The sequence below is a fragment of the Plodia interpunctella genome, chromosome 14 (assembly GCF_027563975.2).
Source record: "Plodia interpunctella isolate USDA-ARS_2022_Savannah chromosome 14, ilPloInte3.2, whole genome shotgun sequence".
NCBI lineage: Eukaryota > Metazoa > Arthropoda > Insecta > Lepidoptera > Pyralidae > Plodia > Plodia interpunctella.
Window position 1 is genome coordinate 4,200,610 of NC_071307.1, and position 16,730 is coordinate 4,217,339.

The following is a 16,730-nucleotide window of genomic DNA, read 5'->3' on the forward strand; positions in this document are numbered from 1 at the left end:
TCTCCCGAGGAAACGGAAATCAATTGTTTGTCTGGTTCGATTCCCGGATTACGTGGATCCGAAAAGTATTTAGTTTCTTGCAATTTAAAATATAATTCTATCTATAGTTGAGTAAAATTGATCACGTGCATTTTGAACTCTGCATTAGGAGACTGAGACCTTTTTCGTTAGGTTATCTAGCTTCCGCATAACTGGGCCTTTTTCTAAGATTTTTCAACTTTTTCACTTGGATATAATTTTATCTGTCAACTTACGATTAATGATTAGCCCTTAATTGAAACAAGATAATGCAAAGCAAGATAGACATCGAAACACAATGCAATAATGATGCTTTCTTTTGATACTTTTTTATACTATGTTTCACATACTACATAGTAAAATAAAAGCAACACATTACTGAATTCATCACTATCTGGCCTACAGACAGTGATGTCAACAACAAAGAACCTTTAATAGACCGGAACTAAATGTCCGTCCGTCAAACAATAGTGGTTTCTCTGCAACTCGACACCCACGACATCACTGAGCAGTGTCTCGTGTGTCAGACATTCGATATGCGCATGCGCATCCCGATTTTGCACGTCCGGTTTATTATGACAATTGCAGATAGTTGGAATAAGAACGCCCACGATAGAAACGCCTTGAGTATTCTGCTATGCAAAGTTATCTTGCTGCTTTATACGAATATCAAATGTTGAATAAAAAATAATTTATTTACCTTATAAAATTGTAAGACCCTGGGGTATTTCATAATATTTTGCTTGTAGTGTACCATTTTTGATCATAAGTATAGTTTTATTTTGGTAGGTACATCTACAGCATATCTACTTCAGTAGATATGTAGGCAATATCTTCACTTGTTACTTCACCATGCACTTTGTTGTAAACAAAAATATTAATAATAATTGTTATTACTTAAATTTCATATCAAATGTTATTATGACTTTTCAATTCAACTATGTTGATAACATTGTCAATATTATAATCTGATATTGATATCTTTAAAATTTTATTGACAGCGTTTGTGAATATATACTCTAGATTTATTACGGCATTAAGTTTATATTGAACATTGTACTGTCTTTGCAGTCTCTATAGCAGCCATTATTTCCTTGTTCCGATCAACTACCTATCACTAGTCTTTCGCATTTACAATAACATGAAGTGCTGTGTCGACATGCACCAGTGTACGTGACAGTTGTTAAAAGCGCCAATCGTGGCACGTCATTAGAGAGCTGACCGCTTCCAGACCAATGGGCGGGAAGGCCCTTTGATGCTGGTGATGTGGCTTGCCTTAGTTGACGTTCCGATAGTGGATTTGATAGATCAAACATATAGTAATGTTAGTAAGCGAAAATTATAATGGCATTGAATAATTAGTTCGATTAATACAAAATATTTTCGAGATACATTCCAATTCGTATAGAATTAAGTACTAATATTTAGCAAATAAAAACTAATTGAACTAATAAAACAGGTGTTCAAAAACTTGCTTGGATTTAACATCAAGCTGATCGATAGATGAAGCGGCTGTTAAATTTTCCATAGATCTACCCGTACAATGTATAGGGGTAGATTTAACACAGCAACGCATTTAAGTAGGCAATTCAAATATTTCACATGTCTAAGTAAACTTAAAGGGTTCTATTGTGAATCCGCTATGGTAACATTTATCTAACCACCGTTTCCCAAATGTCGATATCTCAATAAAAATCTTCAAACTATAAAAAAAACGAATCCGGGTAATCAAAGAATTGAATATCCCATGTCAAAGTGCAAGGAAAAGGTTGCGTTTGACGAAACCCTAATTTCGGTTTAGGCGTGACCCCCTGTCAACAATTTTTTATCCAATTTACACTTTTTTCACCAAAAAGACGATAACGGTAAAATTGTCAAAGATGTCACATTCATACTTTAAAATGGCAACTTGATTGGCAAGTTTTTTACAATTTTAAACGTCGCCAAATCTCTTGAAACGCATCTTTTCCTTTGTACAATTTGTTAGTAAAACTTTTATTCAATTAAGTGCATCGCGACGTAGATTTCAAATATATTCTCACAGAGTTCGAGAAGAGATTTCTTTTTATAATCCACTCGTATTCATATTTTATAGATAAATATCTCAATGAAGAATGGTAAAAAATTATAGATGTCTTTGTGAAGCCCCAACAGACCACATGCAAATTGTTGTTCAAAGGAATCGATATAATATTATTTAAAAGGAAATGTTAAATAAATTTATAATTTGATAAACTTGTTTTTAGATACCTACTCATCTCAAAAAGTGTCAATCAAATTGTTGATTAGTATTCCACGGGGTGTAAATGTCAAAATTGATGAGAAATTGGCAAGTAATGGGCGACGGTAATTATTATTGCAAAAACCAATACTGCTGGCATTAAAAACTGGATTTTACCGGCTATATTTGGTTTGAGAGAGAGAATTGGCCGTGAATAAATTATGCGATTCTGTTGATTTTTCGTCCCGAAGCGTCGGTGCTTGAATAATATGTCAATAGTGTATTTTATTTCGAAATGGATAACAATATACGATGGTTTAAATGCTATGTTTGCGTTCCAGTATTGAAATTTTTTGAGTTCATAGGGAATGAAAAAAAAAATGGCTGCCTGAAATCTTTAAAATGGTCAAAGCATATTTGACATTTACACTTACAGAAACTGTATACCTAGTTAAAATTTTTGTTTGAACGTGTGTGCTTTTCACTTACATACCGAAATTACGTTGATATTTAAAAAATCTTAGATTAAAGCGACAAACGAGCTATACTGCTAATTTTCACGAATGAAATTATTTTAACTTCACATAATATATCGTTGTGATTGATCGATTTGCAGATGCTACTTCGATCTCATATTAGCAGCAAGAATTAAAATTTAAAAAGAATTAATAGCCTGGTAGCTCCGTTGCATTACTGTCAGAATATCTGTCAAAATATCTGTCATATCGTGACATCCTTTGAGCCACCCCCTTCGTAAAGGATTACGACCCCATTACATCTTCATTACGGTAGGCGTTGTCGCTATTGTCATATTCGTAATAATAAATATAAAATATTATTATTGTACACATTGCTACTCTTGGTGTAATCTCTTTGACGCCAGAGTTAATGAATAAAACTGGTTACAATAATAAATTACTATCATTAGAAAATAACCGAATAACATTTCAAAATATGTTTTTTATATCACACCTTAATTAACAGTTATGTACTTAGAACATTTTGTTAAAACTCTGGGCTTTTATTTTATTTGTTAAAATCAGTCCTAGTAGATTAGTGAAAATCTTCGTAGATTTAAGACCAGTAGTAGACCAGACCAGTTGCAAATAATAATAAATTTAAAAAATCTTAGCCGTCAAAATATATACTTAGGTACTTTATTTTCTACCTTTCGGTGTGAATTAATATGAATTGTAAATAATATTTAAGTACGGCTTTATGAAAACTGACGAAATTAAATATTTTTTCTGATCGAGCGAAGTACGTTTAAGATGTTTCTTAAGTTTCTTAAGTTCAAAAAAACGTAATTCTTTTTGATTCCTACAGTCACTAAAAGGAGCCTTCTTGAAAATTAAGTCGTTCCAGAGAAGGCAGCCATAAAATGTCTCTTACAAGCAATTTATCTATCAAACACCACTACATAAGCAACAAACAGTCAACATAAATATACTTATCAAAAAATGAATAAAGATTGCAATTTCGTTTCGGTTAGAAGCGCAAAAGGGAATTTACCTGAATACCTCTATTGGATGTGTATATCGATTTGCAGGCAGATGGCTGTCGATTCCAAATATCGATTCTGTTATAGATTTACGAGAGTCTGAGATAAAACGAATAATTGAATGCTTTTCGCAACTCCAATTTCCTTATGATATTCCCAAAATTTCTTTTGCTACATTTGATTGATCGGAGCAATTAATTGAATTTGTTTTTTGAGATAGTATATCGAAATATATTTTAAAGATACAGATTTGTAGTAGAATGTAAGAAGATTTATATTCTTTTTTGCCAGAGATGTAGTTTAAAATCAGATTTTTTTAAAATGATGGACCATTATAGGTATATACCTATCTATTTATATACCATCATTTCAACGATTGCTTTTCATAGTCATCACCAAATTTCATGTTTTCTTTCACCAACCCTAATAACCGTGTCTTAACCCCAAATATTGCAAGTACTTCCCCAGCCCCTAGCAAGGAGCATCAAAACATATCTGTTATTATTATACAGTTATCAGCTAATCTCGATTTCAATGGGCTAATCCGAGGCGCGATAGGAGCTGTATCTTATACACCGTGTCATTGTCACTTGCCCCGCATCGGTCGGCATCGACAACTATTGGGGTGTTTTTTATCTGTATTGCTGTTTTAGTTTAGATAAAATAACAATAATAATCTACACTGGCGATAATTCGAAATTGTGAAAGTCTAGACGTAATAAATACCGAAAATATAATGGATAATCTTCAGAAACATATTTCCACTTGTAATTATATGGAAAACCATTATAACATTCGCACAATATCTAGATGTTTGTACACTTTCCAGCTGACGATAATGGGATATTTTATAAAAATCTTGCCATGCTTTTCAAATGTCTTTTAGTTTTCTTCGTGTAAAATAAACGTTCCGAAGCACGTCCCAAAAACATAACTACAACAACTTCTCATTGCAAAGTTCGCTCACGAATCGTCCTGCGGCTTCTTATTTGCGCTAATATTTTTCTCAACGAAAATCGCGTTCGCAAAAACATTGCGGTACACTGTGGAGCAATATTTCATATGTGCTGGTCAGAACAATAATAGCTCGTGGAGTTGAAGCCACGGCACGTTCGCGCCACAATGTTACACTCCTCCATTTTACATCGGCCTCTTGAGCTCTTCTGATGCGTATGAGAAATGTGATCGCAGAGGATCTTTCGTCATTGGTCGGTTGCATGCCATCGCCAGGGATGTAGACAAAATATGGAATACGCAGAAAGCAATGCGATATTGGCCGGTTATTGGGTTAGGTTCGTTGTTTATAGAAGCTCGGCAGAGGCGGTGTTGATGCGTTCGATGCCAACTGCCTGCTGGAGTACGTGGATGCTATTTCTGAATTAACACCTCTATGTTTGAATGATGTTGAGAGAAACAATCTCTTAGTTTCGCTTTTTCATCTTTATTTTACTCCAAATGAATTATATTGTCATAACAAAGTCATTATTTATTTTAAATAGTAGGTAAATTTGACTCTATTTAAAAAGAATTTGTGACTTACTTAGATACTAATCTACCTACTTCATCATCAGCCCACCTACGAAATTAGTGTTTAAATAAATATGAATTTGCTTTGGCTTTAGATATTTGGAACAATTTACAAACAAATGAGGTTTTAATTGGCACTCCCTAGTTGCTCTACATTCAAGACGCAAAAACGGCAGCAGTTAAAAAAAAAGGCAACAAAATAGCCGAATAATTCCGGATCCCAACAATTGTCACCGTGACGAACTGTCGGTGTCTTTATGTCGGAGGTTTTTTTCGTGTAATCTTCTGGTTAATCCGTTTTAACACGTACAGATGTGACTACCATGGATGTGATAGTTTAGTTCCCAAAGTATAGATGTGATCATGTGAATTTGGTTTCGTGTGTCAGTAAAACGTATTGATAACATGAGTTTAACGAGTCTATCTATGTAGGTTCCATTTACATTTGTTTTTCAATAACCACAGTTTATAATACTTAGTGCTAAACCTTGACTTAAATAGGCACTTTACGTTTAATTGTCGTCTTACTTATGCAATATTTTAGCAAAGACTTTGGTCATCAAAGCAAAATTTCCTATATTTTTTGACGATAAAAATTATTTGTTGTACCAAGTAACTAATAAGAGAAGAACTTTTCTTTCAATTTAATTGCAACATAGTATGACTAAGTCCCAACCCCTGTAGTAAATAGTTTAATATATCCATCAGTCACCTTTGTATCGGTGTTGATATAACAAAACATGCGTCCACAATTGGGAGTAGCGATTGTTCGCCGATCACTGCACAATCGATAGGGCCTTTGTGTTCATCAGCAGGGAGCGATGCATCAATAGACTATCGTATTCATAACACCCACTAGTCCTACACTACTACCAAAATATCCGACAGATTGTTGTAACGTACGTGTATTGTTTGAACGTTAAAGTTGACAATCCTGTGATTTGACAGTTCAGGATTGCAACTGGAAGTTGGTTTTAGGATTTTTTGCGCAATGATAGCATTTCGTGGATATTTCGTCGTGTCAGGAATTAGGTTTTGTCTCCAATTTAATGGTCGAAACGTGACCGAAGAAGGAGTTGGTAATTTCCCCTTAATTTGTTCGGCGTCGTGTGACAATGCCGTCGGATGCAGATCCACAGGTTATTTATGAGGGCGTGTGACAACGGACGATATGCGAATGCGTTTATTATTTCAAATCCGTGACTAATTGTTAGGATGAAAGGGATTTGAGCTCAGCAAAGAAATGTGTTAGTAGATACCGACGATCTGATGATCTTTTAAACTAAGGCCAATTTATTTTAACGATTTTTCAAAATGAAGAGCGAATTAGACAATTTATGTATGTGAATATATATTTTAACACCATGAAAACATATTGCTTGTTTCTAACAGTTCTCAAAAATTACGAATTGTAATACTTACGTATATTATAAATAACACAACATAATTCGTAACCACAATAAGTTTTCCTTTATTTGTAGTCATTGGAAATGCTTCGGACATATCATCCATCTAATCGGCAACAAGACAAAAAGTGGCTTACAAAAAGTAGTAAATAAAAGTGTGGTTGGCTTTCCTCACCGGAAGCCATGCTTTTCCCTCCCGATAACCAGGACAGGAGAGGAAACAAGCCTGAAATGTGATCAAGATGCGAAAAAAACAAGAAAGAGGGGTCGTTTTAACATTTTTTCCAGGACACACGGACATTTTCCGACCGGAAACATTTCGTTAAGCCATTTGTTAGTGTAATTAGATGGGGTTCTAGAGAATCCCGTTTTGTATGTCATTAATCATATTTAAAAGTAATTCTTATAGTTTTAGTTAATTACTTCAAATGTGTATTAATGTAAAAAGGATTTAAGTATTGCATCATCGAACAAGATTTAAACAAGAACTGACTGATTATTATATAGTAAAATTGGAAAAATCACATAAAATCATTGTATCTTTAATTTCCTGAAGGAGCAAAGTTCGTTAGCCAGTATTTTTTTAGGTATACCTATGTATTCACAGTTAGGCGAGAGTAAGCACAGCAGTATAGAGCGTATAAAAAACAGGAATATAGAAACTGCAGTTTAACCTGGTACATAGATCTCGGTTTGCACTCGACAAGGAGATCGCAATTTCCCGCCACTCGGAAAAGCTACAAATGTTCGCGGGTCGCTCGCGTCAGAAAATTACATTTCATAAATTCTAGTGATGTGCTCGCGACGCGGTTATGTTACCTGCCATGTGCAGTCAACGTTTTGAATTATGGCGGCAAATTGACAAAAAATTTTTGTATGGTGAAAAGTTAGAATTTTATTGATTTTTGCTGATTTGTTGGTGGTGTTTGAAAACTGTTGTTTTGATGTTTTATAAATAATACTTTTATTATAAATAAATATGCCGAGTTATTTATTTATCAGACTCAAGTTTTTATATAATTTTTAATGTTTGAATTAGACCAACTAACTGTTCTTTTAACTTTGTGGTTGTTTACAGGAATAATATTTAATAATTAATTTTAGTTTGTGGATATTAAAGAAGTACGGTCATAAAAAATAGCATTAAAATTATGCCCGCCTAGTCTATCCATCGTCCAAATTGTATCGACCATTTCGCATCCCTAGCTCTGAAGAGCTCCGCTTGCGGTGATCACGCGTCGTTGCCCGCATCACACGACTCGTTTCACAAGATAACAATTTGTGTGCGCGCTTATTTACCACGCCTGCGCCAAATTGGATCCTCTATGTCGTATATACATACTCTATGTAAAACGAGATTTTGTGTGTAGTTTTAAGCACTTTGAACAACTTACACAATTTCGAACTTAATTTGTAATTATATTTATACATTTTGCCTAGTTTACTTTCAATTTCTGTCTACCCTCATTTAAAAACCCGTGACGACGACTACTTCATTATTATGTAAAGATCAGCGCATGCAATGGCATACAAATAGCGCATATAGCTACAAAAGATGTGTAATTTAATGAAATTACACATCTTTTGAATTATTTAAATATTAAGAAAATAAAGTGTTTTAATATTTCAGTAACTTAACTGGAATTCAGTTAAATGTATGTTTTTCCCATACTCAACTATTTTTATATTGAAACGTAAAAGTACGTAATGCTTAAGTGTGGACACGATGTCTACGATGTGTCTAGGACGTGTGACCTCATCTGAAGTATCTACTTATGCTTGAACTTGAACTTTTAAAAGATGACTTGGAAATGAGTGTAACTGTAAATAATAAATATAATGAAATGACACAAAAATCCTGACTTTACGTCTTAAACTAAAGTTAACATGATAGGTACTCGTGTGTAAAACTGAATTGCAGTTACGAGTAGCATATCTCGCTATTAAATATCTATATCGCTATTTTTATGAGAAAATTTCTGATTTTAATACGAGTTATAAAGTATTCTGTTATATGTGTGTCAAGCGAGACAGAATCATCTTCCCTTCATAGAAAATAATGTTTTGCATTGCGTAATACTTTAAATAACTTTTATTTAACATCCTTGCTTTTAATTGAATACGTAACTTTAACGCCTATAAATAACTTACCCTGTATTATACCCCAAAACCAAATAACCGAACACTTAATATTCAAACAGAAAAAACATAGGGCAGTGAGGATGCATCACTTACCGAGGGTTGCAACCAGCAATTTGACGTAGACACTCAATTCTGACGGCGCACATCGATTGAGCCATAATACTGTAATTGGCCGGGTTATACGAAGATGTGTGCTTGCCTGATAGAGGGTTTCGTGTTTACTTAAGTGGAAATTAGGGCTTTTTAACTTGATCTATTGCTCGGTAAACTGTGGGTGGTATTGATCCGGTGTTGTGATACTTGAAGGGCCGATCACCTCTTCATATTGAAGCATACTAGATATGAATTAGACTTAGCGCCTAGTACCCATACGAAATCGGGAAATTAGACCGTTTGGACAAGTAAACTGGTCGGAAGAATAGACCGATCGTTCCGCAAGGAAAATATCTTTATTGTCCATAAAATAACAAACTAAAAAATATATTAAGGTATATATATATATATTTTCCAATAAACATAAATACCGTAACGTAATAATTTTACATATTATTTAGTCTATGATAGAAATGATGATTTGTTAACCATTACCTTTGATAAACAATGCTAAATAACTAATCTGTAATTGATAACAAATTCCTATCAGTACCTATACCTAGTTCTATGTTCACATCTATTTATAAGTTACAAAGTAATAAAATCTATAAATCCTGGAATAGAATTTAGATAGGAACGCCCGTAAAATATTAATTAACATTTTATATAGCTTTCCTGCCACGTTTTAGTTTACCTACTTTTGTAATCAGTACTAGACATAAAGATTATACTTACCTAAGCAATGGCTCGCATGATAAGACGTAGAAGGCGAAAACCAATTACATGGCATAACAACACAATCATTATGATCACTAAAATCGCGTACCAATATTATCGTACACGGACAATCCGATAAGAAAAACAGAAAGGCAATAAACAAATAAATTGCCCATTAAATAAGATCACAATGCATCTTACTGGCAGTCTAATATGGCGTAAAATTAAAACGAGATAAAAAAAGAAAATAAAAAGCATCTGTTGCACAAAATGACGGAACAAGTATGGTATTAATCAAACGTGGAGTTTGGCAACCCTAGGTTACGCGTCAGCGACAAGCCTTCCGCGGCATTTATCACGGTATTAAAACTCGGGTGCTGTAAAAAAGATAATTATCTTAGGGAACCCTTGTCTTAAGCTAGGGTTGTCGCTGAGAATTTGAGAAAAATATGAAAATAAAACAAATTGGGGAATTCGTTGCTTTAGTTTTTTCTTTTGACACATAAATCGTGATCTTCTTCAGTTTTCCGAATCTGGAGGTTAGGAAAACTAATTAGGGTCTTTATTCAAATCTGTAGTAACACTTATTTACAAACTATCAGCTTTCTACTAGTATTCTACCATAACTCAGTCCAATAATTAAGGTAAAAAAGTACATATTTGGCGCACATCGACACCATTCCAATCAATGTTATAAACCGTTGATTATAAAAAACGTAGTTACTTTTGATGCAATGGATCCCTAGGACATAAAACAGAAAATATCAAATGAAAATAGTAAATTTCGTGGCAGCCCTGAACTATTCGACGATGAGTTGGCGGGTGCCGGCGGCACATGTAGCCCATCAGTCATCGATGAAGCCCAGTCAAGGATGCGAATCTCGGACACTTGTTACCGTAGACCCCGCTGAGTTATGGCGAGGTCTGTTGCGACTGATGACTCGGATAATTTCCATAATTCTGATGATTTACAGTTCGTAATATTTGTTTCTGTTTGCCGTTGTTGAAATTGGACAATTGCTTTGTCTAGTTGGGTGGAACGTTTGAGATTTTATTTTGTAAGCTAAATTGTTAATAAAGCTGTCGGTCATCAAAATTTATAAAATAAAATAAACAAATCCTTTGAAATTAGTCTGATTGGATAGCCCAACAAAATCGCATCTACATCTACAATAATATTTATTTAAGTGTTTGTATTGCGGTAATTTTCTGAACCACACAATCGACTTAAAAAATCTTTCTGTAGTAGATTCTTGAGCGAACTTTTATTTCAAAGTAAAGTACCGGAATACTATTTTTTTTATTAACAATTAAATCCTTAATGCTACAAAATTAAAAGAAAAATCATGGTAATTTATCTCTACAACGTTGCACAATATATCAAACAATTTCCTCCCTATAAAATGTGATTAATATCTTGACACCTATGAAAATTGAATCATCATGCATTGAGTGGGGTCTACTGGGGTGTCCATTGACAAATTGCAATGCTGCCAAGGACCGGTGCATCACGACATAGACTAATAGCGCCATCTATCGCGGACGCCACACAGTGCAATTAAGCGATGTCGACAGGTGCGACTAGGTGGCGCTAGTAGTACCATATTATTGTTTATGTATTTATTTTAATTGTTTGCACTGAAATGATTGTATTTTTCTATAAATTATGTTTTAGATTATTATTTAATAGACTATCTATTATATACCTATTGATCAAATTTTAGACATTGTTTCTTCGCTCTTCAACAGTGTAGTGTGCCAACAAATGGCACACTACACTGTTTTGGCAGTTTTCCTTGCAGTAAAAAAATTCACACACAAACTAAGCAATGTCTACGTTCAAGGAAGTATACTGATGCTTCCTTGGGACAAAAAGCACGATGCTCAAGTGACTTCTTTTCTCTTTTTACTACGGAGGAGTTTGTTTGTAGAAGCCTAGATGTCGCTTTTGAAAAAATATGTTTTTTTAAGCCGGCTACACGCTTTCGCCGAATTCTAGACAGATGCCGACATTGCCGACCCGAATGTGAACATTGCGTAGTTTGAATGAGATCATTTATTTACAGCAATGAAAAACTGTAATTTCGATTGTGGTTGCCTTTTAAATAATAATGAAATAAAAAATAAAACAAACATTTTACTCTTTCCATAGCTGTTTTACCTTCTGATACGAAAGGAAAAAATGTCGTCGATCTTTTTCCTTTCATCTGGCTCATGAATTCTTGAAATTTCACTCTTGGTATTGTTCTTCCTTCTATGTACTTATTCGTCAAAGTTTCTTACAAAGACGTCGTGTTTAAAGGGCCTTATATTGTCTTTATCGTGAAGCTAAAAAAATATGAATTTCAGGTGGTCGGCAAGAACGGCATTCGGGGATGGCTGGACGGCACTACAGAAAAAGGAAACTGGTTGAAACTGATCCGCTATACAAACTACACCCACGACGCCAACTTACAGCATACACTGCACGCTGGTGAAGTATGTGTTAGTTCTGCTTCTTAGCGAGTAAATTTTGGCATTCAAATTTTCGGACAACAATTATAACGTCGACAGTCCTATGGAAAATCGTAGGTCGTATGTAGATACCTGGATGAGAGAGAGACACAGAACCGAGTTGAATGTCTAAATAATCATTAAATTCGATTAAACTAAGATTCTAGCAATAAGAAAAGCAGACTAAATACCTGTCAGGCGATGTTAACTATTAAAGAGTGGAATATATTTTTAACTAATACTAAATAATTTATTATAAATTTACTATCTCACAAGCTCTCTTTCTATCTTACATAAACAATAGGTAACGTTCACAAAATCATTTACCTTTTCCATCCCAATCAAAGCTAAAACTTTAGCAATAACCTAAAATATCTCAACAATGACAACAAGTCATTACGACCCCATTACAACCGCCATTGTGCGACCCCAATAAAATTTGAATGTGGAACAGTACGCGACTTCCGGTAGCTGAAAATCGGGCGAAACAACTGCGGCCCGCTTCCGGTCAGGGGAGACAGATGCGCGATTAGATTCACTCGCCCCCTGTGATTCGAATCTGTTTTCTACTAACTACGTTATGAATATTTTTAGCCGGATTTACAAGAAGGGTTTTGTTTTGTTGCTGCGTGTATATATTATCATAGTATGTCGTTTATAAGTTATTTTTGTTACGAAAGTACTGATTGATTTTTCGTGATCTTTTAAGTAAAGTCCTCCTTTATCACGCAGACCAATTCATACTATACGGTATGATTAATTTAGAATACTCTTTTCGCAAACCTAATGGCAAAATGGTTCAGTACAAGTACATTGCTAATAGCATCAAATTAGACTTGATAATATTAATTTCTTCATATTTTCAAATGGGCTATTTATAAAATATACAAATTCAATTAAACTTAGTTTTCTTAAATTCTTATTTATCAAAACTCGGTTAACTAGACCACCAATAGAACTATTACTTATAGATGGGAAAGGAGTAGGCGTACTAAAGAAAAAAAATGCCGTTATTGTGAACCATGTTTCCACGTATTTCCAGGTATGGTACAAGGTGATCCGGGATATCTCCTCAGGCCAGGAGTTGTTGCTGGGACCCAGGACTCCACTGCCCTTGCAGGATGTGATGCCCTCTAGCGGTAAGTCATTTATTGATATCTTTTCTCTCAGAGAGCACCAAGAGCCATGTCGCTATTTTATGCCGGCTCCACACTGTCGTCGTACAGTTTGCCAAACTTTAGCGGATTCGGTATACATTGCTGGATTTTCATTGTGATAAATATAAGCTATCATACAAATTTCGCAATGTTAACGCCTTCGCGTCGGCATGTGTCTGGGTTCGGCGACAGTGTGGACCTAGCATTATAATGTCGGTTGTACATTATCAGCGAACTCAGACAAACGCCGATCCGAATGAACGTACATTGCATAGTTTACATAAGAGCTTAAAAAAACATTTTTCAGAAGAAAATAGTTTACATAGACCTATGTGCAGTTTTATACTTTCAAAAGAGTAAAGCTCTTAGGCTGCGATTAGATCATTAGCCTCTATTAAATGCGTTAACAATCTAGGGGTGAGTTGCACCGTTAAATTCGACGTTGACGTTAACCGGGGCGCGCCGCAGACGTTTAGAAAAAATGCCGTACGTTGCGTTTTTCAGCGCACGTTAAAATTAACGTTGAAGTTGTTGGTGCAACCCACTCTAGATGTCCTGATAAAAAATCATAAATCCCGTCATGTCCCGCATCAGTTGAATCACGAGCTTCACGCGCGGGTGGCTACCAGTTAATTGGAGTCACCTGCCTTGTGCACCCCGTGCCCTGACTAAATTGACCCTTGGCCTTACGTGTCATCTACAGGTAGCTCTGATTTTGATTAAACTAGCTAAAACAGGTTAAATAAAGACGGGTATTTCTTTTACGTCGATGATTATTCATTAGAAGACTTGGAAGATGATGAATTTTTATCCTTCAAAACATGGGCAAAAGTTATCATATCAATGGTGATATATGTATATGGATACATAGTCGCTAAGATGGATCAAGATTTAGCAAACACAAAAATATTTGCAGCATATTAGTGCAAGAAAAAGAAATTACTTACAATCCGATTGCTCATTTGTGCTGCATTGTTTTGACGTTCATCGACGGAGAAGAATCATAGTAAATCTGAGCCACATAACCCTCAACACGCTGTATAAAACAAAAAAAAAACCGTTTGGTCACACCGGTGCCACGCGCATGCGATGTTTAATTTAGATAAATCGCGACGCGCGACGTATGCGCCGCCGGTCGCTGTGAAAAATCACGCATATGCTTGTATTACTGTAGGGTGTTTGTCTTTATACAAAAATCTGGAAGTGGCTTGTATATTTTTGTAGTCATGTTTTCTAAAATCTTTTTAGTAATTTCATGTTGTAATACAAATGGCGTTTTCATTCGGTTAAACGCCTTTTAAGGTCATCGAGTTTTGCGATAACAAACTACAACTAGTTTACATAGGCAGCTATATAAAGCTTTGTATATGATTTTGATCAAAAACAAGCTACGCTGACTTTGAGCGTTAGATCGTTTTATAAATAAGTTTACCACATTATTAGGTAGAGGGGCTGTTGTATTACTATAAGATTATCCAACCAAAATATGATAATCGCGAAAGTTTTCGTGAGAACGGGTAGATAGTACATTTGTTACTCCTGGAAGGATTTCAAGCGTCACTATATTCAGCTTCTTTGAAAGTAAAATAATTTATTCTGAATTTAGACTTTATTTCTCAAAGTTACAAATTATTAACATTTCTTTTTAATTTAGACTGTTGTATTTTAATTAAACACGAATCTACCAAAGCAATGCGATATCTAGCATACTAGTGCACATACAGTAAGGGTCTTCAGACTTCCTGCGCGTGCTTCCGGCGCGGGGCGTCGTGTCATGACTTACGCGATTCCAATTGTGCGTAATTATGTGTTGTTTAATAATATTACATGCTACAGGGCTAACGGGAAATCAATATCATGCCTCATTATATATCTATTGTAAATATATGCAAATTATCTATGCCCTATAAAGTTTTTAAAATCAACCGTTTGGAGTTATGACTAGAGATTTTGAAATTTGATGATGAATGCACTCATATCGGTCACATATTTCAAATCTGTCTACTTTTTGATAATATAATTACGGAGTTCCACAAGGGGTGGTCCTAGTACACTTCCTTGAGTAATTCCAGGCCCGAACTAATGCGAATCTTGATTATAATTAAAAATATATTCTTTTTATAACCAAATTTTATTATATCTTAAAGTCCTTGCAATGCAATTTTTTTTTGCTCACATGCCTTTGCTGCATGCCTCCAGCACAATGAGTGTTAATATCGATAATTAGGATCGATTCGCATTCGTCATGATGCCCGGTTGCGCAAGACATGATTGATGATCGATATTATTGGCACATTCACATAATTCCATTCTTTCGGAAGGGTTCATTCCACATGTTGGATACTTTGGATGGTAATGACATCTTCGCAATCAATCAAAGAATTCATATTTCAACGCTTATTTTTGACTCAATTACGAATTTACGAACGTCAGTTGTTTGCAGCGGTGCGCGGCGCGACGCGATCATAAGGGTTTTACACAATACATTGACCACTTGCTGAAAAAAATTATATACATGTAATATTATAATTTGGATTTTATAAAAATATAATAAATATATAAGGACAAATCACACAGATTGAGCTAGCCCCAAAGTAAGTTCGAACAACAATACTATATTTTATAACAAATAATTATAGATAAACATTCAAGACACGAGCCAATCAAAAAAGTTCATTTTCCATCATGATCCGACCGGGGATCGAACCTGGGGCCTCTCGGTTCAGAGGCAAGCACTTTACCACTGCGCCACCGAGGTCGTCAAAATAATGTTGACTGATAATTTTTTTTCTGAAAGTTTTCATACACAAATTAACCACTTATGACCCAAAATTCATAAGCTTGACAAGCGTTATGGTAGACAATATTATTTTACTAATGTTAGATATTATTTCTCTAGTAAAATCTGCAAATGTGTACACGAACACCAGTAGAACATCTATTAGTACATATGGGAGTATCATTGTTCAGATCAAACTAGTCTTTCGGTATGTGCAGCTGATCACTCAATGACATTGCACCAGCGAAGATTGAAGACTACTACATCAGCCGATAGATAACAAAACTTAGAAAGTAAAAGATTGATTGTTACCAACTTTATCAGTATATGAGTTATGGTTCCAACTATAAGGATTTCTCCAGCCTTGTATTGTTTGAGACGATAGCTAGTTAAGATGCTAGTCTAGACTTCCAGAACGACTTTGTATGTCTTTTATCCAATGAAAACCCTGGTCTATATATGACCCAATTAATGATTCGTTAAAATAAGAGTTTATAAAGATTAAATAAAGCATGATCGATCGATTTGATGTATCGATTTATTTAGTAGTAAGTGAATCATATTTAAAAATGGTGATACATACAGTCAGTCAAAAACGCGAAGAAAATGGATTTTTGACGGACTAATTTTTTTTTTCATTCGCAATATCAAATAGAACGGTCAAGATTAATTGATG

At 34.8% G+C, this 16,730-nt stretch overlaps 1 protein-coding gene across 7 annotated transcripts in view; it reads left to right on the forward strand.

Annotated features, from left to right (window-relative positions):
• Positions 1 to 16,730, forward strand: part of LOC128675475 (histone-lysine N-methyltransferase PRDM16-like) — a 104,713-nt gene that overhangs the window by 70,954 nt on the left and 17,029 nt on the right. For all 7 annotated transcript variants that reach the window (XM_053754903.2, XM_053754908.2, XM_053754904.2 and 4 more), the window contains 2 exons: positions 11,975 to 12,103; positions 13,161 to 13,257. In XM_053754903.2, coding sequence (XP_053610878.1) covers positions 11,975 to 12,103; positions 13,161 to 13,257 — 226 coding nt within the window. The remainder of the gene's footprint in view (positions 1 to 11,974; positions 12,104 to 13,160; positions 13,258 to 16,730) is intronic.